The sequence below is a fragment of the Hyla sarda genome, chromosome 2 (assembly GCF_029499605.1).
Source record: "Hyla sarda isolate aHylSar1 chromosome 2, aHylSar1.hap1, whole genome shotgun sequence".
Lineage (NCBI taxonomy): Eukaryota > Metazoa > Chordata > Amphibia > Anura > Hylidae > Hyla > Hyla sarda.
In genome coordinates this window covers 37,477,343-37,504,145 of record NC_079190.1, presented here as the reverse complement: position 1 = coordinate 37,504,145, position 26,803 = coordinate 37,477,343, and the positions used below count along the sequence as shown (strand labels likewise).

General features: G+C 42.0%; 1 protein-coding gene across 6 annotated transcripts in view; it reads left to right on the top strand.

Moving 5' to 3' along the window:
- TRPC6 (transient receptor potential cation channel subfamily C member 6) overlaps window positions 1–26,803 on the top strand; it is a 227,461-nt gene that overhangs the window by 126,927 nt on the left and 73,731 nt on the right. For all 6 annotated transcript variants that reach the window (XM_056561538.1, XM_056561536.1, XM_056561533.1 and 3 more), the window contains exons 2-5: window positions 5,130–5,904; window positions 13,118–13,306; window positions 14,464–14,628; window positions 25,782–25,998. In XM_056561538.1, the coding sequence (XP_056417513.1) occupies window positions 5,218–5,904; window positions 13,118–13,306; window positions 14,464–14,628; window positions 25,782–25,998 (1,258 nt within the window). In that variant the 5' untranslated portion in view covers window positions 5,130–5,217. The remainder of the gene's footprint in view (window positions 1–5,129; window positions 5,905–13,117; window positions 13,307–14,463; window positions 14,629–25,781; window positions 25,999–26,803) is intronic.

Sequence of the window (26,803 nt, the reverse complement as noted above, 5' to 3'; positions counted from 1 at the left end):
GGCTATTCCATGCATCCACTACTCTATCAGTAAAGTAATACTTCCTGATATTACTGCAGAAACCTTTCCCCTCTAATATAAAACTATTTCCTCTTGTGGTAGTTTTTCTTTGTTTAAATATGCTCTCCTCCTTTACCGTGTTGATTCTCTTTATGTATTTAAACTATTACATAATTCCTTATGCCCTAAAATGAAAAGATGTCTGCCTTTGGGACCACACTCTCTGAGCCAGAACAGTGAGTATCTCTGTAAAAGTGCCACATGTTCTTTGCAGAGCTCGTCAAAGCTATTTGTCTGAATGGCTGGCATTTTAATATTACATTTCCCATGCCATGGCTGCTAAAGAAGGAATATCTGACTGGCCATGGCTTCTGCCCGGGTGATGGAGGGAGGGGGTTATCCATAGTGAGACCCAGGACGATCAGCTGATTCCCCCGTGCTCTGACACAACAGCCCCTTTATCTCAGGCTCTACAAAAGTAGCAAAAATGTTTGGCCAGTCCTGCTCTATATCAAGTAAAAATTTCACTGAAGACAAATCAAGACATCATCCTTTACAAAGTTGTTTTTATTCATGTTTTCCATCTAAAGTAGCTATTCTATCCGAGGACACTATTGAAAATGTGCTAGAATTCTGGCACACTTTATACCAAAAACTGGCATACTAGCTCTGTGCTACATTTATTATGTGTTTTAGGCTTCTTTTCTGGCAGGTCTCCCGTCTTCAAAAGGGTGGTGGCTTTGGCAAAGTCATCCCCTTATGCCACCATTTTGGTGCAAAATTCTTGTGCAAATTACCGTAAGTCAGCTGGTGTAAACTTAGAAGCCTATCTCTAAACTTAGGGAAATAAACCTAGAATGATCAAGTAGCGGATGTGCAGAAACTATACATTTGAGTATAGTGTAAGAGGTGTATCTGTTTGATTTTCTCAGTTTTTTAGCATAGCTTTTGGTTGCAGTGGCTATGCCCTGGCCTATCCTATCTGGTGTTTCTTTTGCCAATGATGTGTCGCATTTACGTCCACAACCTACTAGCTCTGGCTATTTAAGTCAGCAGTATCCTCTTAGACACTACTTGTGAAAAAACTTGTACACTGCAGCTAGCTATATCCTGCATTTGATTCTGTGTTCTGGTTCTGTTTGGCTCTGATATTTGGTTAACCCTTTGCTATTTGATTTGGTACCTCTGTGGACTTATTCCCTTTTTTTATCGGGCTTTCTGCCTATCCTTTCTGTTTGTTTGCCTCCCTGTGAGTATTGTATCCTGTGCATGTTAACCCATTGTGTCCTGACTTGTTCTCCCTGAACTCACGGTATTGTTGTAGTTTGTTGTTTTCACCTGTGATGTCCCTGCACTTATTCAGAGTAGGGATCGTCTTCTAGTTGTGTAGTCACCATTTAGGGCATCTACACATTAGGTAGGGACAGGGATCCTGGGTGAGATCTAGTGTACACTGTATCCTTGACCATACATGACATATCAATTTGGTTTACCAGTTTTGTGAACCAGATATCATTTTTGAAAATGATTGATATAAAACAAGCACAAAGCAGCAAACACTCAATGTACGGTACCACTGGACTCTTTCACCTGCTCATCTTTGGCAGATCCCTCAGAAGCCTTCCTGATATCAAATTAGTCTTTGCACCTTTGTAGTACTTGCATTATTTGTAAAATCTAGAAGCATATAGGGACATTCCTGTTGGGTCTATTGATCAGCTGTTATGGCTACTGCAATGTACTTGAGCATTGCATGGTATCCATTCAAATAAATGGTTAACTATTCAATGCCTTGATATGCAGATGGATGCATCTGCCAGAAATGCATATGGTATAATGGCACTTTAGCTCAATAATCTAAACAAGGGGCTGTAGACAGTAATTCCAGATGACCTTTGACAAAATTCACTTACTCAGTACAATGCAAATTTGAAGATGAGAGTCCATTGGGTGCTGTATATTGCTTATATCTGTAGGATCAGGGTAAGTGCTGAAGATATCACTTAATTAAAACGGACTAAGACCTTTATGTCAATAGCTGATGGAGGGCTCTGGTCCTCTTAGCAAACGGCAGCTCTATTGATATGGCAATGATGACTGTCTGGGGACAATGAGTGTTGGAAAGCATCAGAAGGACTTCAATTAGATGTTGCAAATAGGACTGTAAATCATCCGCAGGACCGTATGCCTTGTCTCCATCAATCAAACCTTCTAGGACTTGTTAAAATGAGAAAGAAATTCCACAGAAGTGTCAACATGTATTCTATATGTGTTCCCCAGATCTGACATGTTCATATTTTCGTTAGTTTTGTGAATTTTTGCTAATTTTTTTGTTTATTTAATCCATCAAAAGAAAGAAAAAAATGAAATAACAAAGTTAGTTTGCAAAATCAGCAGGTCTAAATCTGCCCCATTGTGTCTAATTTATTCTGCAGTTGTGGGCAATGCTAATTTAAAGAATCTCTCTCATGATCTTGTTAAACTTTATAATCCTTCCAGTTCACTGCTCCCATCATGATAAACCACTCCCTGCCTTTATTTTTATTATTTTTTATTCTTCTACCTTGATATTGCTCTTTATTTTCTGCTCAGTCTCAGTTGGATTCACAGACAGGGAAGGGGCATTACCCAGTAGGCGTGACATCATCTGAAGCCGTTTAGGGGAGAACTTCCTCCCTTACATTGCTACACACAGCCTAGAGCAGTTCAGTGTGAGATGAGCTATGATTGTCTAAGGCTGCACCCCCCCTCCCCTCAGCACTCCAGACTGCATTTCCTGATTTTGGACTTCTGCCAGGCCAGCAGGATTCCAAAGTCTGTGCAAGAGATGGTGGGAAATGTGCTCTGGACAAGTAGGAAGACACCTAGTGGCAGCTTTTTTTAAACACAAATAAAATATAGAAAACTTTTTTTTTTTTTTTTTTAAAACAAAGTACATTAGAAATATTTTATATTTACCATAAGGAGTGCAATAGCAAAAAATAGTGTTAATGATAGTGCCCATTTAAAAGGCTTAGGATAAATCAGGTTTCAAATTCTATCACTTATAACTGAATGATTTTTTAAATATATATTTTATACTTAATTCTCTGAATAGCATACATTCATTTTAGGGTTTTACGTTTACAATATAATGTCCCCCCTGATCAACATGGAACCCCTGGTTGATGGCATTTCTGGGGTGGTGTCAAAATGGGAATGATTCTGTTAGAAAAGTAACATAATTCCAAAAACATGCAAACATGGCACTCACCACTATATCATAAGGATCTTGCTCAGTTTATTGTGGCATCACGGCATAAACGACAGATCACAGTAGCTGCCACGCTAGCCCCTGAGAGGCCATTGCATATTGAAATTATCGTATGTCGGGGCCATGGTATGTCGGGGGCTCTCTGTACTTTTTGATTTTCTTTTTTGTCTTGTCCACAGTGCTCTCTGCTGACACCTGATGTCCGTATCAGGAACTGTCCAGAGCGCGAGATAATCCCCATAGCAAAACTATGCTGCTCTGGACATTTCCTGACACAGGCAGCAGGTGTCAGCAGAGAGCACTGTGGACAAGACAAAAAAGAAAATCAAAAAGTATAGAATCTCCTCTGTAGCATACAGCTGCTAAAAAGTACTGGAAGGATAAAGATTTTTTAATAAAAGTTATTTACAAATCTGTTCAACTTTCTGGCACCAGTTGATTAAAAAAAAAAGTTTACCCCTTTAATGTGACACCAATATGGAGATTAGTAAAATAGTAGAACATAGATCACAGTTATATACCATTATTTTGGTACCCCTTTAAGCGCTTCTTAAAAAAAAAAAAAAAAAAAGGCTTTATGTGTGATGTATTCTTCATGTAACTTGGGGTGTAATGGTTTCTCTTCAAGCTGTTACTACTGTAGTTGACCAATCCTACTACTAAGTACCATCCCTTTCCAGTGTGTAGTACCATAGTTATCTATACTATGTAAGAGAGTTAACTGTTAGCCAAATCAGCGATCGACCAACAGCTATTTTATATGAAATCACAAAAAGATGGGAGCGGAGCAACTCACCCAGAAGGTCCAAGACGGTGCAGCTTGTCAGGTCACGGTCAGGCGACGTAGGAGCGGGAAGGCAGGAGGTGGAACAAGGGGAATCAGGTGTCGGGCCACAGCCATATCACACCTTGTGGTGCTTCGTCAGGCCCCTGCGATGCAGGGGCCTGACGAAGCACCACAAGGTGCAATACGGCTGTGGCCCGACACCTGATTCCCCCCTTTCCACCTTCCGCCTCCCCGCTCCTATGTCGCCTGACCGTGACCTGACAAGCTGCACCGTCTTGGATCTTCTGGGTGAGTACTCTCTGTACTGTCTAGCGTGTAGCACCACCCACAGGATTTATTTGGCTGCTGAACACTAGCACCACTCACAGGATTAATTTGACTGCCAAACACTGATTCCATTATGTATTATGCATTAGTTTCAAAGAGACAGTGCCGGATTCTTCTTCTCTTCTGTGATTATAGCTATTTTATATGTTTGGCCAGATTTAGAGCCCTGCTTCTATGGTATCTGTAGAGTAAAGAAAAGAAAGGACCAACGGACGGCGCCTCGTGTATTTCCCCTCAATAGGTCGGGTGGTGGGTGGGGGGGGGGGCAACCCCACGGGGCTTATAGATGGCCGCTCACCTTGAGATCTATGCAAAAAAGCATATCACCCACGATATAATCTGGGTACTGTAGTACGAGTCGCTGCTATGCCGATGGGTTGCAGGAGGAAACAAGTCGTCCTGGGAGTCAATATTAGAAGTAGAGCAGGAAAAAACCCTCAGGTATGGCGCTGCAGACTCTTGTAGACAGATGAGGCGGATGCCATTAAAAAAACTATAAAATGGACAAGATTACGCGTTTTGGGAGGATCCCTCCCTTCCTCAGATCCTGATCTGAGGAAGGGAGGGATCCTCCCGAAACGCGTAATCTTGTCCATTTTATTGTTTTTTTTAATGGCATCCTCCTCATCTGTCTACAAGAGTCTGCAGCGCCATACCTGAGGGTTTTTTCCTGCTCTACTTCTAATATTGCTTCTATGGTAGGTGCTCCTCTGGTTGTCAATTTTTTTACTTGGTTAATAATTTTCTTTTTGTTCTTCACAGGCGTGCCACAGATAGTAAGATATCTCATAGACGGCAAACACTACTCCGGGAGAAGGGGAGAAGGCAAACCAACAGAGGACCAGCCTATATGTTTAATGACCGCTCCACCAGCCTTACAGCAGAGGAAGAGAGGTTTCTGGATGCAGCAGAATATGGTAACATCCCTGTAATAAGAAAAATGATGGAGGAGTGTCACACTTTAAATGTCAACTGTGTGGATTACATGGGTCAAAACGCTTTGCAATTGGCTGTCGCCAATGAGCACTTGGAGATTACAGAACTTTTACTTAAGAAAGAGAATTTGGCCCGGATTGGGGATGCCTTGCTTCTAGCCATCAGCAAAGGATATGTGCGGATAGTAGAGGCCATACTGGGACACCCATCATTTGCTGAAGGGAAACGGCTCACCACAAGTCCAAGTCAAGCTGAATTCCAACATGATGACTTCTATGCCTACGATGAAGATGGAACAAGGTTCTCTCAAGACATCACTCCCATTATTTTGGCCGCTCACTGCCAGGAATATGAGATTGTTCATACACTTCTAAGAAAAGGGGCCAGGATTGAGAGGCCTCATGACTATTTTTGTAAATGCAATGAATGTAGTGAAAAACAAAAACATGACTCTTTTAGCCATTCCAGGTCCAGGATTAATGCTTATAAAGGTCTTGCAAGTCCAGCATATCTATCGTTGTCTAGTGAAGATCCTGTTATGACTGCATTAGAGCTCAGCAATGAGCTGGCCGTATTAGCAAATATAGAAAAAGAATTCAAGGTGGGTATATACTCATGGATATGCTATCATATTGAATGGGACTCAATTGTCTACAATTACATTTCCAATATACAGTGAAACCTTCACCATAGACCACCCCTCTATCCAAACCAGATTTAGTGTGATGAATTTTTAGTCCACCATAGACTATGCATAGTGGATATGTTCACTGAGAAGACCATTCAATGAAAGAACACTTTTTGTCATTTTGGGTGGTCTTCTCAAAGAGGTTTCACTGTATTGCGAATAATGAAATGAATACTACTAGCAAACAAAATGCAAGCACTAGTGGGTATAGAGAGCAAAGGGGGTAAGAAGTGGAGGTTGTGGGATACCCTCAAAAATATGTGACATATCTATGTCACGTGATACATTTTGCATGGAACTCTATGGAGACAACATGACACAACATCATCTCTATGGTCATTTGATGATTTCTCTGTATGGCGGTATGCAGTTGTGTGCTCAGACCCTATTTACCATTACCCTTAAAGGGGCTAGCCAGGAAAAAACCTTTTTTATATATATCAACTGTCTCCAGAAAGTTAAACAGATTTGTAAATTACTTCTATTAAAAAATCTTAATCCTTTCAGTACTTATGAGCTTCTGAAGTTAAGGTTGTCCTTTTCTGTCTAAGTGCTCTCTAATGGCACGTGTCTTGGGAACCACCCAGTTTAGAAGCAAAATCCCAATAGCAAACCTCTTCTTCACTGGGGGGTTCCCGAGACACGTGTCATCAGAGAGCACTTAGACAGAAAAGAACAACCTTAAAGGGGTTATCCAGGAAAAAACTTTTTTTTATATATCAACTGGCTCCAGAAAGTTAAACAAATTTGTAAATTACTTCTATTAAAAAATCTTAATCCTTTCAGTACTTAAGAGCTTCTGAAGTTAAGGTTGTTCTTTTCTGTCTAAGTGCTCTCTGATGACATGTGTCTCAGGAAACACCCAGTTTAGAAGAGGTTTGCTATGGGGATTTGCTTCTAAACTGGGTGGTTCCCGAGACATGTGTCATCAGAGAGCACTTAGACAGAAAAGAATAACCTTAACTTCAGAAGCTCATAAGTACTGAAAGGATTAAGATTTTGTAATAGAAGCAATTTACAAATCTGTTTAACTTTCTGGAGCCAGTTGATATATATAAAAAGTTTTTTCCTGGATAACCCCTTTAAATGAAAAGATCTTGTGTGCACCATTGGACAGGCTATATGTCCCATGGATAAACATATATATTGTTTTTAGACTCATTGATGTCTACTTGTAATAAGGCTAGCCATATTTGCTTTGGTTCATTAAAGTGGATCTATCAGGTCTTCTATCTAAGGGCAGCATAGTATAGAGGTGAAATTGCTGAACTTGGAGGAATATAGCTTTCTATGTCTTAATCTAGTATTTTCATGTGAAAAGCTGTTTAATGGGAATGTGTCATCAGAAAAATTACCTATTTAAATCATGTTTTTATGTTAATCATATTTTTAAGAATTTTTGGGGATTTTTTTCTCAAATTTTTGGGGATTTTTTTTTCACATTTTTACTATCAATATTTTAAATGGATCCTAAAATCTTGCAGTTTCCATTCTGGCCACCAGGCCTAAAACTAAGCTGAGATTCTGATTTATCTGTGATGATAAGGAGGAGGCTGCTGTGGAGTGATCTGTACAACATCACAGTGAAAGGTGACACCAGTAGATAGAGAAGACAATGCATGGACCTCACAACTCAGCCTTTCCTTCTCTGTGAAATCATGCATAGGAGCCTCCAAGGTTCGACGGGATAGCAAGGCGCTGACCAGCGCCTTGCTATCCTGTCGAACCTTGGAGGCTCCTATGCATGATTACACTATTGGACGTGGAAGGGCTGCATTCATTCATTATTTCATGCTTTATACCATGGTTGCACATGGTGGAGTGTAACCTCCTGGGGTAAGCGTGCATTGTGTCTTATCCTCCCTTGTACATCCCTTGGTTAATACACTATGGAGCGCTGTCTGTCTTTTGTTTCAGTTCTCTGTGAAATGACCTCTACAAAGGTTCAGTAGCCGAGTATGTTCAGTAGCCTTTCCTATTCATGTCAATGGGACAACTCCTGTCTATTGTTGCTTATGACCATGGGGCTGAGCTGTAAAGCATATCTTTGCTGTTAAAAAAGGCTCAGGAAAGATGGCTGCCCCCATAGTAATGTACAAAAAAATAAAGTGTATCTGTCAGATCCCACAAAAAAAAGTGTTACTCAGTACCTAATCCTGACTATGTACATCATTTTTTATTCCTCTATCACCTATATTTATTATAAAAATCCCTCTTTTCATTACCTCACAGTGTTAGAAATCCTCTCAGGGGAAGGGGGCGTGTCCCTCCCTTGTGGTGGTGGAAGGTGATTGGTGTTTAATGGGAGGGGGCGTGTCCCTCCCTTGTGGTGGTGGGAGGTGATTGGGGTGTAGTGGGAGGGGGCGTGTCCCTCCATTGTGGTGGTGGGAGGTGATTGGGGTGTGGTGGGAGGGGGCATGTCCCTCCCTTGTGGTGGTGGAAGGTGATTGGTGTTTAGTGGGAGGGGGCGTGTCCCTCCCTTGTGGTGGTGGGAGGTGATTGGGGTGTGGTGGGAGGGGGCTTGTCCCTCCTTTGTGGTGGTGGAAGGTGATTGGTGTGTGGTGGGAGGGGGCGTGTCCCTCCCTTTATGGTGGTGGGATGTGATTGGTGTGTCTGCTCATGCAGCCTTATCCATGAGTCATCTCTTGACCACGTCTCATGGACAAGCCTGATGCTGCTGCAGGACTGGTTAGTGTCCCAGTAGGTATGGGGACCCCTAGTGTTTTATTTTTTTTATAAATAATAAAAAATATTTAAACGACCATAAAACAAAAGGTCTTTCATTTCCATCATTGACAACATATAAAAACTTTTTGGATCTGACAGTGCTCATTTAAATAAAAAAAATGCAATCAGAAAATAGGTACAGATTAGAAACAAATGAAAATGTTTCAGTATCTGTCTCTAATCAGAAGAAAAAAATCTGGGTGATACATTTCCTTAAATTTTTGCCGGCATTTATACAGAAAGCCTGTGATTCCTGCTTCCCCTGCCCACTTATAGAGAAAGCCTGTGGGCCAAGTTTTCTCCAAATTCTTATAGAGAAGCCCATGAGTCCTGCATCAGCCAACAACATATAGAGAAAGCCTGTGAGTCCTGTATCCCCCACCCACTTACAGAGAAAGGATGTGAGTCCTGTATCCCCCACCCACTTACAGAGAAAGGATGTGAGTCCTGTATCCCCCACCCACTTACAGAGAAAGCCTGTGAGTCCTGTATCCCCACCCACTTACAGAGAAAGCCTGTGAGTCCTGTATCCCCCACCCACTTACAGAGAAAGGATGTGAGTCCTGTATCCCCCACCCACTTACAGAGAAAGGATGTGAGGCCTGTATCCCCCACCCACTTACAGAGAAAGGATGTGAGTCCTGTATCCCCCACCCACTTACAGAGAAAGGATGTGAGGCCTGTATCCCCCACCCACTTACAGAGAAAGGATGTGAGTCCTGTATCCCCCACCCACTTACAGAGAAAGGATGTGAGGCCTGTATCCCCCACCCACTTACAGAGAAAGGATGTGAGTCCTGTATCCCCCACCCACTTACAGAGAAAGGATGTGAGGCCTGTATCCCCCACCCACTTACAGAGAAAGGATGTGAGTCCTGTATCCCCCACCCACTTACAGAGAAAGGATGTGAGTCCTGTATCCCCCACCCACTTACAGAGAAAGGATGTGAGGCCTGTACCCCCCACCCACTAACAGAGAAAGCCTGTGAGTCCTGTATCCCCCACCCACTTACAGAGAAAGGATGTGAGGCCTGTATCCCCCACCCACTTACAGAGAAAGGATGTGAGTCCTGTATCCCCCACCCACGTACAGAGAAAGGATGTGAGGCCTGTATCCCCCACCCACTAACAGAGAAAGCCTGTGAGTCCTGTATCCCCCACCCACTTACAGAGAAAGGATGTGAGTCCTATATCCCCACTATCCCCACGCTCCTATAGACAAAGCTTGTGAGTCCTGTTTCCTCTAAATACTGTGTTGTCAGTGTAGATGATCAATTTCTAGATAGTTTATCAGATGTTAGTATACGCTGAATTCAAGTGACAACAATACTTGTTTAGTAAGAATAACATTTTGCCAATTCCTACTTAATAAAAAAGGTTCTGACCTTGCTTGAAAAAAAGATAGAGATGGAGGGAAAATATATATCTACTATATAACTTGATCCCATAGAGATAAAAGCAGCAGTATACAGATAGAGCTGGAGGGGAGGTATATATCTACTATTTATATGCTGACCCTATAGAGATAGCAGGAGCAGTATAGAGATAGAGCTAGAGGGGAGGTATATATCTACTATATATATATGCTGACCCCATAGAAATAGCAGCAGTATTCAGACAGCTAGAGGGGAGGTGTATAACTACTATATATCCAGATGCCATAGAGATAACAGCAGCAGTATACAGATAGATCTGGAGGGGATGTATATATCTACTATATATATGCTGACCCTATAGAGATAGCAGGAGCAGTATATAGATAGAGCTGGAGGGGAGGTATATACCTACAATATATATATATATATATATATATATATATATATATATATATATATATATATGCTGACCCCATAGAAATAGCAGCAGTATTCAGACAGCTAGAGGGGAGGTGTATAACTACTATATATCCAGATGCCATAGAGATAACAGCAGCAGTATACAGATAGACCTGGAGGGGAGGTATATATCTACTATATATATGCTGACCCTATAGAGATAGCAGGAGCAGTATACAGATAGAGCTGGAGGGGAGGTATATATATATATATATATATATATATATATATATATATATATGCTGACCCCATAGAAATAGCAGCAGTATACAGACAGCTAGAGGGGAGGTGTATAACTACTATATATCCAGATGCCATAGAGATAACAGCAGCAGTGTACAGACAGAGCTGGAGGGAAGGTATATAACTACTATATATGCTGACCCCATAGTGATAACAGGAGCAGTGTATAGATAGAGCTGGAGGGGAAGTATATATCTACTATATATGCTTCCCCATAGAGATAGCAGCAGTATACAGACAGAGCTAGAGGAGAGGTGTATAACTAATATATATCCTGATCCCATAGGTATATAAATATTTATATCTATATTTATAAAAAATTAAATATTTTTAGTGCCAGCCATACATTTTATGGTATAACAAAAGATCTCATTGCAAAGTACAATTGGCCCCGCAAAAAAAAAAAAAAAAAAAAAATAACCCTTATATGGGTCTGTGGATGAAAAAATAAAAGAGTTTGTCTCTTGAAAAGCGGGGAGGAAGAAAGAAAAAGGGAAACAAATAATTGTCTATGTCCTCAAGGGGTTAATAGCAGATTGTTCTCAGATGCGTCTCGATTTCGCTTGAAAATACATCATTCCGCATGCCAGGGTCTATGCCCGTCCATATATTATGAGTGCGTGCGGTGCCTCGGTCTATTGCATTGTGGGTCAATCATTACGTCTTTTTATGCAATACAAAATCCTCAGCGAGCAGAAGGCGTCACAGCCAAGAGGATGAAGTTTGTTGGAGGTTTATATATGAGTCTTAAGTCACCTACTCAAAGATGATAAGAAGCAATTTGCCCGACACAAAGTACTTCATCATTATGCAAACAACTGTTTAATGTTAGCATTGGAATTCTCAAAGTATTATCTGTTATGGTCGGATCAGCATTTAATTACTTCTCGGGTAGTAAGGGCGATTATAGCTTCTTATGCGCCTAATAAATGAAGCAGCAACTTCCTGTAAATATAAAAAGAGCACAAAAAAAACAAAAAACAAAATACTGTGTATAATCCATTTAGGACTTTTTATTTTCACACCTTAGTTTTTTCCTCCTCATCTTCTAATAATCATAACATTTCCAATTTTCTACCTACAGACCCATATGAGGGCTAATTTTCTGCGCCACCAATTGTACTTTCCAAGGAAATTACTCATTTTACCGCAGTAGTTTTAGTTTAGTCTTATCTCAACTTATTTTATGATTGTGATTATTCTACTTATTTTATGATTATATTTTATCATGATATTTTTTCAACTTATTTTATTATATTTTATCATTGTATTTTATCATTTATTATTTATCAAATAAGTTATGACTATCATGTGTTGTAGCAGCCAACAGCTACATCTCATCTATGTATTGCCGATTTTTTTTAGATGTCATAGGGGACTTGTCAAAACTAGAGATGAGCGAACTTACAGTAAATTCGATTCGTCACGAACTTCTCGGCTCGGCAGTTGCTGACTTTTCCTGCATAAATTAGTTCAGCTTTCCGGTGCTCCCATGGGCTGGAAAAGGTGGATACAGTCCTAGGAGACTCTTTCCTAGGAATGTATCCACCTTTTCCAGCCCACCGGAGAACCGGAAATCTGAACTTATTTATGCAGGAAAAGTCATCAACTGCCGAGCCGAGAAGTTCGGGAGGGGGGGGCACATTGCTGAGACCCCCCGCAATCTCCCTGCAGCGCCTGCATTCTATGCGGGTGCTGAATCTCCAGTTTCGGAAATCTCCGGAACTGGGGACGTGACTGGGGACGTTTCCGGAACTGGGGACGTGACGTCACGCCACGTCCCTCCATTCATGTCTAGGGGAGGGGGCGTGACGGCCGTCACGCCCCCTCCCATAGACATGAATGGAGGGGGCGTGGTGTGACAGCAGTGGATCCTAATATTTGTTTGTTTGGATATTTAATTAAAAATAAATTGCATGAGAATATGGGCCTTTTCATAGGGTTCCTGGCATTGAGTGCCATATATATATATATATATATATATATATATATATATATATATATATATTATTTTTTACATTTTTAGTATCATTTTAAAACTACTCTGCTACCTCTATCTACCGTAATTTTATGGAGGCCAAGTTCTTAAACTACCCACTTTTACCCTGGGCATAGTTGCCATAACACACAAAAAAAAAAAAAAGGCAAAAAGCAGAGCTAACACTACTAAATATAATTTAAAAAAAAAGCTACTTTTGATTGAACCCTTTTGAAGGATCGGACACACAGGATGGCAGGAACCTATGAGGAGTCTCCCTTCTTTCTTTGCATGTTTGGACTATTTATAGTCACTTCTCCAATGTGTTTTACGTGTTTTTTAGAATGACTACAAAAAATTGTCTATGCAATGCAAGGACTTTGTTGTTGGACTTCTTGATTTATGCAGAAATACGGAGGAGGTGGAAGCAATATTAAATGGTGATGTAGACACGAACCACAGCTCTGTTGAAGCTGGCGACCGGCCGAGCCTCTGCCGACTAAAGCTCGCGATTAAGTATGAAGTTAAAAAGGTAGGACCACTTCACTTCACACATTTATACAGCAAATATTGTGTAAACATGCTAGAAAAATTATCATTAGTTTCTTCCAAAAACAGTGCCATGCCTGTCCTCAGGTTGGGTGTGGTATTGCAGGTCAGTTCCGCTGACGTGAATGGAGACAAGTTGTAATACCACACACAACCTGAGGATGAGGTGTCGCTGTTTGTGAAAACAATTAGCTCTGGTTTTCTATTACTGGATAAAACCTTTAATCATGGTAACTGATGGTCTTGTAAGCAGGTCAAAGGCGTACTCCGGAGGAATTTTTTATTTATTTATTTATTTAAATCAACCGGTGCCAGAAAGTTATGCAGATTTGTAAATTACTTCTATATAAAAATCCTAATCCTTCCAGTACTTATCAGCTGCTGTATGCTGCAGAGGAAGATGTGCAGTTCTTTCCAGTCTGACCACAGTGCTCTCTGCTGACACCTCTGTCCGTGTCAGGAACTGTCTAGAGCAGGAACAAATAGCAAACCTCTCCTGCTCTGGACAGTTCCTGACACGGACAGAGGTGTCAGCAGTGAACAGTGGTCAGACTGGAAAGAACTACACAACTTCCTCTAGAGCATACAGCAGCTGATAAATACTGGAAGGTTTAAGATTTTTTAATAGGCATAATTTTCGAACACCAGTTGATTTCAAATTTTTTTCCCCTCCAGAGTCCCCCTTTTAAGGTCTGTTTTGCCGTCTCATAGTATTGGGCCAAGTTGTCTTTTCTCATTCTTCACATGAACCTTACTACCATTTTGCATGGGAAGAAAGTAGGAAATAGACCCCTCAGTAGGCGCTGCATTGATGTTGAGTATAAAAATCATGTCCAAAAGAATTTATTAACCAATAACGCGTTTCGGGTACAGGGAACCTTTGTCAGATCAGCGATGACGGTCTGACGAAGGGTCCCTGTACCCGAAACGCGTTATAAACCTCTGTCATATCATTTCCTGCATGTCATGGTGAACACATGGTCACGACTGTAATTGGCCTTCTGAATATCTTCATCTGATGGATATGACATCACTACAAGTATTTGGGAATTTAGGAAGTTGCCAAATTGGAGGCAATAAAGACATTACAATTTCTTGTTTTAGTAATATAAATATTTTTTATTATTTTATTTTTTTCAGTTTGTGGCTCATCCCAATTGCCAGCAGCAGCTTCTCTCCATCTGGTATGAAAATATATCAGGCTTACGGCAACAAACTACAGCAGTAAAGTTTCTGGTAGTTCTGGCTGTAGCGGTTGGATTGCCGTTTCTTGCAATGGTTTACTGGGTGGCACCATGCAGCAAGGTAACTATTATATTACATTACATCAGGCGCCAACTGCACTAATATAATAAATGCTTGTCACAATCTCCATACTGACATATGCTTGTCTTATACCAACACACTGTTACCTATGATAACGATACTACCATACTCTGCCCCATTACTATAATACCCAATGTTATATTGAATATAATAGTGACATGGTGTGCCTCCTGAAAACACTAAAATTATAATATAGTATATTGCCCCCCTGGAATAAATAATACTGTACATTATTCACCTGAAATAAATAATACTATACACTGTACTTCTAGAATAAATAATGCTATGCACTATGCAACCTAGAATAAATAATACTATACACTGTACCCCTAAAGAAAATGTATAATTAGATACACTATGCCCCTGAAATAAATAATACTATACACTGTACCCCTAAAGAAAATGTATAATTAGATACACTATACCCCTGGAATAAATAATGCTATACACTGTACCCTTGGAATACGTAATACTATAAATATCCTGGAATATATGATACAATACACACTGCATTCCCCTGAAAGAAATAATACTATATACAGTGCCTCCTAAAATATTAAAATACACTATGCCCTCTGAAACAAATTGGGCTATACACTGTGCCCCCTGAACTAAATTATACAATAAGCTGTGTCCCCTGGAATAAATAATGCTATTCATTGTCCCCTTGAAATAAATAATAGAATACACTGTGCCCCTGAAATAAATAATAGAATACACTGTGCCCCTGAAATAAATAATAGAATACACTGCGCCCCTGAAATAAATAAAAGAATACACTGCGCCCCCTGAAATATGAAATAAATAAAATAATACACTGTGCCCCTGAAATAAATAATATAATACACTGTGCCCCCTGAAATAAATAATACAATACACTGTGCCCATTGAAATAAATAATAGAATACACTGCGCCCTTGAAATAAATAATAGAATACACTGAGCCCATTGAAATAGATAATAGAACACACTCTGCCCCCTGAAATAAAAATAGAATATACTGTGCCCCCTGAAATAAATAATAGAATACACTGTGCCCCTGAAATAAATAATAGAATACACTGCACCCTTGAAATAAATAATAGAATACACTGTGCCCATTGAAATACATAACAGAACACACTGTGCCCCCTTAAATAAATAATAGAATACATTGCACCCCAGAAATAAATAGAATACACTGCGCCCTTGAAATAAATAATAGAATGCACGGTGCCCTTGAAATAAATAATAGAACACACTCTGCCCTTGAAATAAATAATAGAATACACTGTGCCCACTGAAATAAATAATAGAATACACGGTGCCCTTGAAATAAATAATAGAATGCACTGTGCCCCCTGAAATAAATAATAGAATACACTGTGCCCAATTAAATAGATAGTAGAACATTCTCTGCCCCTGAAATAAAAATAGAATATTCTGTGCCCCCTGAAATAAATAATAGAATACACTGCACCCTTGAAATAAATAGAATGCACTGTGCCCCCTGAAATAAATAATAGAATACACTCTGCCCCCTGAAATAAATAATAGAATACACTGTGCCCCCTGAAATAAATAATAGAATACACTGTGCCCCTGAAATAAATAATAGAATACACTGCGCCCCCTGAAATAAATAATATAATACACTGTGCCCCTGAAATAAATAATATAATACACTGTGCCCCCTGAAATAAATAATAGAATACACTGTGCCCATTGAAATAAATAATAGAATACACTGCGCCCTTGAAATAAATAATAGAATACACTGAGCCCATTGAAATAGATAATAGAACACACTCTGCCCCCTGAAATAAAAATAGAATATACTGTGCCCCCTGAAATAAATAATAGAATACACTGTGCCCCTGAAATAAATAATAGAATACACTGCACCCTTGAAATAAATAATAGAATACACTGTGCCCATTGAAATACATAACAGAACACACTGTGCCCCCTTAAATAAATAATAGAATACATTGCACCCCAGAAATAAATAGAATACACTGCGCCCTTGAAATAAATAATAGAATGCACGGTGCCCTTGAAATAAATAATAGAACACACTCTGCCCTTGAAATAAATAATAGAATACACTGTGCCCACTGAAATAAATAATAGAATACACGGTGCCCTTGAAATAAATAATAGAATGCACTGTGCCCCCTGAAATAAATAATAGAATACACTGTGCCCAATTAAATAGATAGTAGAACATTCTCTGCCCCTGAAATAAAAATAGAATATTCTGTGCCCCCTGAAATAAATAATAGAATACACTGCACCCTTGAAATAAATAGAATGCACTGTGCCCCCTGAAATAAATAATAGAATACACTCTGCCCCCTGAAATAAATAATAGAATACACTGTGCCCCCTGAAATAAATAATAGAATACACTGTGCCCCTGAAATAAATAATAGAATACACTGCGCCCCCTGAAATAAATAATAGAATACACTGAGCCCATTGAAATAGATAATAGAAAACACTCTGCCCCCTGAAATAAAAATAGAATATACTGTGCCCCCTGAAATAAATAATAGAATACACTGTGCCCCCTGAAATAAATAATAGAATACACTGTGCCCCCTGAAATAAATAATAGAATACACTGTGCCCCCTGAAATAAATAATAGAATACACTGCGCCCCTGAAATAAATAATAGAATACACTGTGTCCCCTGAAAAAAATAGAATATACTGTGCCCCCTGAAATAAATAATAGAATACACTGCGCCCCTGAAATAAATAATAGAATACACTGTGCCCCCTGAAATAAATAATAGAATACTCTGTGCCCCTGAAATAAATAATAGAATACACTGTGCCCATTGAAAATTTGAAATACATAACAGAACACACTGTGCCCCTTGAAATAAAAATAGAATATACTGTGCCCCCTGAAATAAATAATAAAATACACTGTGCTCCCTAAAAGAAATAATAGAAAACCATGTGCCCTCTGAAATAAATTATATAATACACGTTGCCCCCTGAAATAAATAATAGAATAGACTGTGCCCTCTGAAATAAATTATATAATACACTGTGCCCCCTGAAATAAATAATACTGTACAACATGTTCCACAAATAAATAATACAATACACTATTCCCTCTGAAATAATACACTGTGCCCACTGGGGAAAAACATGCTCTACACTGTGTGCCCTGAAATAAATAATAGAATACACTGTGCCCCCTGAAATAAATAATAGAATACACTGCGCCCCTGAAATAAATAATAGAATACACTGTGTCCCCTGAAAAAAAATAGAATATACTGTGCCCCCTGAAATAAATAATAGAATACACTGCGCCCCTGAAATAAATAATAGAATACACTGTGCCCCCTGAAATAAATAATAGAATACTCTTTGCCCCTGAAATAAATAATAGAATACACTGTGCCCATTGAAAATTTTAAATACATAACAGAACACACTGTGCCCCTTGAAATAAAAATAGAATATACTGTGCCCCCTGAAATAAATAATAAAATACACTGTGCTCCCTAAAAGAAATAATAGAAAACCCTGTGCCCTCTGAAATAAATTATATAATACACGTTGCCCCCTGAAATAAATAATAGAATAGACTGTGCCCTCTGAAATAAATTATATATTACACTGTGCCCCCTGAAATAAATAATACTGTACAACATGTTCCACAAATAAATAATACAATACACTATTCCCTCTGAAATAATACACTGTGCCCACTGGGGAAAAAAATGCTCTACACTGTGTGCCCTGAAATAAATAATAGAATACACTGTGCCCAATGACATAAAAATATTATACACTTGCCCCCCCCCTGAAATAAATAATACTAGACACTGTCAGCTTTATTGAAATCAATAGGATGAATTTTGATATCTACATCTGTTTTGGGGTAAAAAAAAATATGGCTGAAATGGACAATGAAGGGGAGATATATCAAAACCTGTGTAGAGGAAGAGTGGTGCAGTTGCCCCTAGCAACCAATCAGATTGTTTCTTTCATATTTTATAACAGCTGTCACGATTCGGCTGGCAAGAGGTGGATCCTCTGTGCCAGAGAGGGATTGGCGTGGACCGTGCTAGTGGACCGGTTCTAAGTCACTACTGGTTTTCACCAGAGCCCGCCGCAAAGCGGGATGGTCTTGCAGCGGCGGTAGTAACCAGGTCGTATCCACTAGCAACGACTCAACCTCTCTGACTGCTGAAGATAGGCGCGGTACAAGGGAGTAGACAAGAGCAAGGTCGGACGTAGCAGAAGGTCGGGGCAGGCAGCAAGGATCGTAGTCAGGGGCAACGGCAGGAGGTCTGGAACACAGGCTAGGAACACACAAGGAAACGCTTTCACTGGCACGATGGCAACAAGATCCGGCGAGGGAGTGCAGGGGAAGTGAGGTATACATAGGGAGTGCACAGGTGAACACACTAATTAGAACAACTGCGCCAATCAGGGGCGCAGTGGCCCTTTAAATCGCAGAGACCCGGCGCGCGCGCGCCCTAGGGAGCGGGGCCGCGCGCCGGGACAGGACCGACAAAGAGCGAGTCAGGTACGGGAGCCGGGGTGCGCATCGCGAGCGGGCGCCACCCGCATCGCGAATCGCATCCCGGCTGGAGGCGGTATCGCAGCGCACCCGGTCAGTGGATCTGACCGGGGCGCTGCAGTAGCGAGGATGTTGCGAGCGCTCCGGGGAGGAGCGGGGATCCGGAGCGCTCGGCGTAACAGTACCCCCCCCTTGAGTCTCCCCTTCTTCTTGGAGCCTGAGAACCTGAGGACCAGACTTTTGTCTAGGATATTGTCCTCAGGTTCCCAGGATCTCTCTTCAGGACCACAGCCCTCCCAATCAACCAAAAAAAAAGTTTTCCCTCTGACCTTCTTGGAGGCCAGTATCTCCTTTACGGAGAAGATGTCAGAGGAACCGGAAACAGGAGTGGGAGAAACAAGTTTGGGAGAGAAACGGTTGATGATGAGTGGTTTAAGAAGAGAGACATGAAAGGCATTAGGAATACGAAGGGAAGGAGGAAGAAGAAGTTTGTAAGAGACAGGATTAATTCGGCACAAGATTTTGAAAGGACCCAGATAGCGTGGTCCCAATTTGTAGCTGGGGACACGGAAGCGGACATATTTAGCGGAGAGCCATACCTTGTCTCCGGGAGAAAAAATGGGGGGAGCTCTTCTTTTCTTATCGGCAAACTTTTTCATGCGAGAAGAAGCCTGTAAGAGAGAATTTTGGGTCTCTTTCCATATGGTGGAAAGATCACGAGTTACTTCATCCACAGCGGGCAAGACAGAGGGCAAGGGAGTAGGGAGGGGGGGAAGAGGGTGACGGCCGTACACCACGAAAAATGGGGATTTGGAAGAAGATTCAGAGACTCTGAAGTTGTACGAGAATTCGGCCCATGGTAGAAGATCTGCCCAGTCATCCTGGCGGGAGGAAACAAAATGCCGTAAATAGTCACCCAGGACCTGGTTAATTCTTTCTACTTGCCCATTGGATTGAGGATGATAAGCAGAAGAGAAATTTAATTTAATCTTGAGTTGTTTACAGAGAGCCCTCCAGAATTTTGACACGAATTGGACGCCTCTATCCGAGACGATCTGCGTGGGCAAACCGTGAAGACGAAAAATGTGTACAAAAAATTGTTTTGCCAACTGAGGCGCTGAAGGAAGACCAGGAAGAGGAATAAAATGTGCCATCTTGGAAAATCGATCAACGACCACCAAAACAACAGTGTTGCCACGGGATGGGGGTAAGTCTGTAATAAAGTCCATACCAATCAGAGACCAAGGCTGTTCGGGGACAGGCAGAGGATGAAGGAGACCAGCAGGCTTCTGGCGAGGAGTCTTATCCCGGGCACAGACAGTGCAGGCCCGCACAAAATCAACAACATCCGTCTCCAGAGTCGGCCACCAATAGAAACGAGAGATGACTTGCAAGGACTTTTTGATGCCCGCATGGCCAGCGAGATGGGAGGAGTGACCCCATTTGAGGATTCCGAGGCGTTGGCGTGGAGAAACGAAGGTCCTCCCTGGAGGAGTTTGCCTGATGGAGGCTGGAGAAGTGGAGGTCAATAGGACAGTCATAAGGCCTGTGAGGAGGTAAAGTCTCAGCTTGTTTTTTGCAGAATACGTCAGCATAGTCCATATAAGCCTTAGGGAGACCGGTTACAGGGGGAACCACAGGGTCACGGCAGGGAGTACTGGGAACCGGTTTAAGACAGTCCTTGAAACAAGAGGTACCCCAGCTCTTGATCTCCCCTGTGGACCAATCAACGGTTGGGGAGTGGCGTTGAAGCCATGGTAGTCCAAGGAGAATTTCGGAAGTGCAATTGGAGAGGACCAAAAACTCAATTTTTTCGTGATGAGGTCCGATGCACATTAGGAGGGGCTCCGTGCGGTAATGTACGGTACAGTCCAATCTTTCATTGTTAACACAATTGATGTAGAGGGGTCTGGCGAGACTGGTCACCGGGATGTTGAACCTGTTGATGAGAGAGGCCAAAATAAAATTTCCTGCAGATCCGGAATCCAAGAAGGCCATAGTAGAGAAGGAGAAGGTAGAGGCAGATATCCGCACAGGCACAGTAAGGCGTGGAGAAGCAGAGTTGACATCAAGAACTGTCTCACCTTTGTGCGGAGTCAGCGTACGTCTTTCCAGGCGGGGAGGACGGATAGGACAATCCTTCAGGAAGTGTTCGGTACCGGCACAGTACAGGCAAAGATTCTCCATGCGGCGTCGTGTCCTCTCTTGAGGTGTCAAGCGAGACCGGTCAACTTGCATAGCCTCCACGGCGGGAGGCACAGGAACGGATTGCAGAGGACCAGAGGAGAGAGGAGCCGGGGAGAAAAAACGCCTCGTGCGAACAAAGTCCATATCCTGGCGGAGCTCCTGACGCCTTTCGGAAAAACGCATGTCAATGCGAGTGGCTAGATGAATGAGTTCATGCAGGTTAGCAGGAATTTCTCGTGCGGCCAGAACATCTTTAATGTTGCTGGATAGGCCTTTTTTAAAGGTCGCGCAGAGGGCCTCATTATTCCAGGATAGTTCAGAAGCAAGAGTACGGAATTGTATGGCGTACTCGCCAACGGAAGAATTACCCTGGACCAGGTTCAGCAGGGCAGTCTCAGCAGAAGAGGCTCGGGCAGGTTCCTCAAAGACACTTCGAATTTCCGAGAAGAAGGAGTGTACAGAGGCAGTGACGGGGTCATTGCGGTCCCAGAGCGGTGTGGCCCATGACAGAGCTTTTCCAGACAGAAGGCTGACTACGAAGGCCACCTTAGACCTTTCAGTAGGAAACTGGTCCGACATCATCTCCAAGTGCAGGGAACATTGTGAAAGAAAGCCACGGCAAAACTTAGAGTCCCCATCAAATTTATCCGGCAAGGATAGTCGTAGGCCGGAAGCGGCCACTCGCTGCGGAGGAGGTGCAGGAGCTGGCGGAGGAGATGATTGCTGAAGCTGTGGTAGTAGCTGCTGTAGCATCACGGTCAGTTGAGACAGCTGATGGCCTTGTTGCGCAATCTGTTGTGACTGCTGGGCGACCACCGTGGTGAGGTCGGCGACAACTGGCAGTGGAACTTCAGCGGGATCCATGGCCGGATCTACTGTCACGATTCGGCTGGCAAGAGGTGGATCCTCTGTGCCAGAGAGGGATTGGCGTGGACCGTGCTAGTGGACCGGTTCTAAGTCACTACTGGTTTTCACCAGAGCCCGCCGCAAAGCGGGATGGTCTTGCAGCGGCGGTAGTAACCAGGTCGTATCCACTAGCAACGGCTCAACCTCTCTGACTGCTGAAGATAGGCGCAGTACAAGGGAGTAGACAAAAGCAAGGTCGGACGTAGCAGAAGGTCGGGGCAGGCAGCAAGGATCGTAGTCAGGGGCAACGGCAGGAGGTGTGGAACACAGGCTAGGAACACACAAGGGAACGCTTTCACTGGCACGATGGCAACAAGATCCGGCGAGGGAGTGCAGGGGAAGTGAGGTATACATAGGGAGTGCACAGGTGAACACACTAATTAGAACAACTGCGCCAATCAGGGGCGCAGTGGCCCTTTAAATCGCAGAGACCCGGCGCGCGCGCGCCCTAGGGAGCGGGGCCGCGCGCGCCGGGACAGGACCGACGGAGAGCGAGTCAGGTACGGGAGCCGGGGTGCGCATCGCGAATCGCATCCCGGCTGGAGGCGGTATCGCAGCGCACCCGGTCAGTGGATCTGACCGGGGTGCTGCAGTAGCGAGGATGTTGCGAGCGCTCCGGGGAGGAGCGGGGACCCGGAGCGCTCGGCGTAACAACAGCCTCTGAAGAAGGAATGAAACCATCTGATTGGTTGCTAGGGGCAACTGCATCACTCTTCCTCTATACAGGTTTTGATAAATCTCCCCCTATGATATTGATGAAGTGATATTCCCTAATGGGGCTGGGTTTCGGCACCTGTAGTTCACCCGAATAAGTAGCGCAGGGCTAGGAAAGATCTGGAAGGCGTTATGAGGCTCTATAGGGTGTGGAAAAAGTTACACCCCTGCCTGGCAGTAGTGATGAGCGGCATAGGCCATATTCGAATTGGCGATATTTTGCGATTATATGGACGAATATTTGTCCTATGTTCGGGAATTTCGCATCTCCGTTCACTTTTTTTTTCCATGCAAAATTCTTAATGAAATTCGCAAAGTGCGCATGCGCGATTATATCTTTCAACTACCGTATCTACTTTCCTTTTGGTTGCTAGGGATGTTGCTAACCTCTGACCACTGTATTTGTATCCTTCTCATTGGCCCACAAACTAAAAGAAGGGAAGTGCCGATATTTGCGAATTTTTGCATAGTCGCATATTTGAAATATTGGCGCTCCACACAGTAAATAATATTGGAGCCTTCTTTCGTACCACAAGCTGGAAGCAGGGAGGGAAATCGCGAGGTGCCGATATTCACGAAATCGCGAGGTGCCGATATTCGCGGTAAAAATTCCCAATTTGAATATTTGCGCTCAACACTACCTGGCAGTCTCTATGGCAGTGTTTCCCAACAAGTGTGCCTCCAGCTGTTGCAAAACTACACCTCCCAGCATGCCCGGACAGCCGTTGGCTGTCCGGGCATGCTGGGAGATGTAGTTTTGCAACAGGTTGGAAAAATACTGTTTCTATAGGAATCAGGTGGTAACATGCTTGACCTTACTTTTAATGACATGCGGATCGTTAGTATGTTTACAACATTTTCTGCTAAATTATTTTAAAGGGGTACTCCGGTGGAAAACTTTTTTGTTTTATTTATTTTTTTATGAACTGGTGCCAGAAAGTTAAAGGGGTATTCCAGGCCAAAACTTTTTTTTATATATATCAACTGGCTCCGGAAAATTAAACAGATTTGTAAATTACAAGCAAAAAGAAAAATAGCCGGCACAACTACCTAATACACGGGTGCACACTACTGTGGCAGATACAGAGTATACAAAAAAGAGGATTGCAGCAGCACATATTGGTCAAAAAATTGAGGCTCTTAGCGCACTTTTTTGATCAAAAACGTGTCCCCCATCCACCACGGGGAGGTGGCCTCATTTAGGATGGGACCCTAACACTCAGATACCAACTCACCTCTGCTGGAATGGCACACTCTTTAGCTGTGCACCCCTCCCCCTTTCTCACAGGTGGTGTTTTAAATTGTATATGGATCCAGCATGTCACCCAGTCAGAGGCTATATGCCCAGCAGAGGTGAGTTAGTATCTGAGTGTTAGGCTCAGAATGTGTGTTAGGGTAGTGTTGAGCGGCATAGGCCATATTCGAATTCGCGAATATTCGCGAATATATGGACGAATATTCGTCATATATTCGCGAATATTCGCATATTCGTAATATTCTCGTTTTATTTTCGCAAATACGAAATATTCGCGTATGCGAAAATTAACATATACGAAAAATCCGCATAGACAAAAATGAACATGACCGAAAATTAGCATATGCAAATGTTCGCATATGCGAAAATTCGCGCGCCAGTCTCACACAGTAGTATTAGAGCCTTCTTTACACCACACAAGCAGAGGGGTGATCACTGTGATGTGTAATGGGAAAAAAAAACAAAAAAAACGAATATTCGTAATTACGAATATATAGCGCTATATTCGCGAAATTCGCGAATTCGCGAATATGCGATATTCGCGAATAATATTCGAATTGCGAATATTCGCGAGCAACACTATGTTAGGGTCCCATCCTAAATGAGGCCACCTCCCCGTGGTGGATGGCGGACACATTTTTGATCAAAAAAGTGTGCTAAGAGCCTCAATTTTTTGACCAATGTGTGCTGCTGCAATCTTCTAGATTTGTAAATTACTTCTATTAAAAAATCTTAATCCTTCCAATAGTTATTAGCTTTGGAAGTTTTCTGTCTAACTGCTCAATGATGATGTCACGTCCCGGGAGCTGTGCATGATGGGAGAATATCCCCATAGGAACGTGAGTCATCAGAGAGCAGTTAGACAGAAAACAACAACTCAACTTCAGAAGCTAATAACTATTGGAAGGATTAAGATTTTTTTTAATAGAAGTAATTTACAAATCTGTTTAACTTTCCGGAGCCAGTTGATATATAAAAAAAAGTTTTGACCTGGAATACCCCTTTAAACAGATTTGTAAATGACTTCTATTAAAAAAATCTTAATCCTTTCAGTACTTTTTAGCAGCTGTATGCTACAGAGGAAAATCTAAATTTTTTTAATTTCTTTTTTTGTCTTGTCCGCAGTGCTCTCTGCTGACACCTGATGTCCGTATCAAGAACTGTCCAGAGCCGGAGAAAATCCCCATAGCAAACCTATGCTGCTCTGGACAGTTCCTGACACGGACAGAGGTGTCAGCAGAGAGCGCTGTGGACAAGACAAAAAAGAAATTCAAAAAGTAAAGAATTTCCTCTGTAGCATACAGCTGCTAAAAAGTACTAAAAGGATTAAGATTTTTTAATAGAAGTCATTTACAAATCTGTTTAACTTTCTGGCACCAGTTGATTTAAAAAAAAAGTTTTCCACCGGAGTACCCCTTTAAAAAACAAAACGACCAGGTTGCCTTGGTAACATGATTACACAAGAGGCCCCATGCATTATATATAAATGTTAATTGCAAATCAGGTTCTCTAGTTTACGCGATGTCTTCTCTTTTCCAGCTGGGTAAGATAATGCGCGGCCCTTTCATGAAGTTTGTCGCTCACGCGGCCTCATTTACTATTTTCCTCGGTCTGCTGGTGATGAACGCGGCCGACAGGTTCGAAGGCACCAAGATCCTTCCTAACGAAAGCGTCACGGATAACGCAAAGCAGCTCTTTAGGATGAAGACGTCTTCCTTCTCCTGGATGGAATTGCTCATTATCTCCTGGGTAATAGGTAAAGATTTTCTCTCTTCTCCCTAGAGCCACATACGTCAATTATTTTTAGGACCTTTGGCTGCGTATGGGAAGAGCAAAGAAGATCCAAGTGTCCGGGTCTTAGCTATTTAATTCTTTGTATCAGAGTCCTTCGTGGGTCTCATTTTTTTAAAGAGGGGAACTCTGGTGAAAACTATTTTTTATTTGTTTTTTTAATCAACTGGTACCAAAAAGTTAAACAGATTTGTAAATGACTTCTATTTAAAAATCTTAATCCTTCCAGTACATATCAGCTGCTGTATACTCCACAGGAAGTTCTTTTCTTTTTGAATTGCTTTCCAGTCTGACCACAGTGCTCTGTACACCCTTAGGGGGGGATGAATTTTATGACTATACTAGCAGAGTACCCCACATTGCCTGGTTTTTAACTAGCTAATCATTGTGGGAGAGGAAAAGCAACATAGGAGGAAGCTCTTGTCCTCATTTCCCGTCTCCATATCTTGTCTTCATATTCCGTGGCGAAAAACATTTTTTTTTCTTTTTTATCAACTGGCACCAAAAAGTTAAACAGATTTGTAAATTACTTCTATTTTAAAATCTTAATCCTTCCAGTACTTATCAGCTGCTCCACAGGAAGTTATTTTCTTTTTGAATTTCTTTCCAGTCTGACCACAGTGCTCTCTGCTGACACCTCTGTCCATGTAAGAGAACTGTCCGGGCATGCTGGGAGTTGTAGTTTTGCAACAGCTGGAGGCACAAAAACAGTACCAAGCTGAAGGCACAAAGCAACAGCTGGAAGCACAAAAACAGTACCAAAGTGTTTT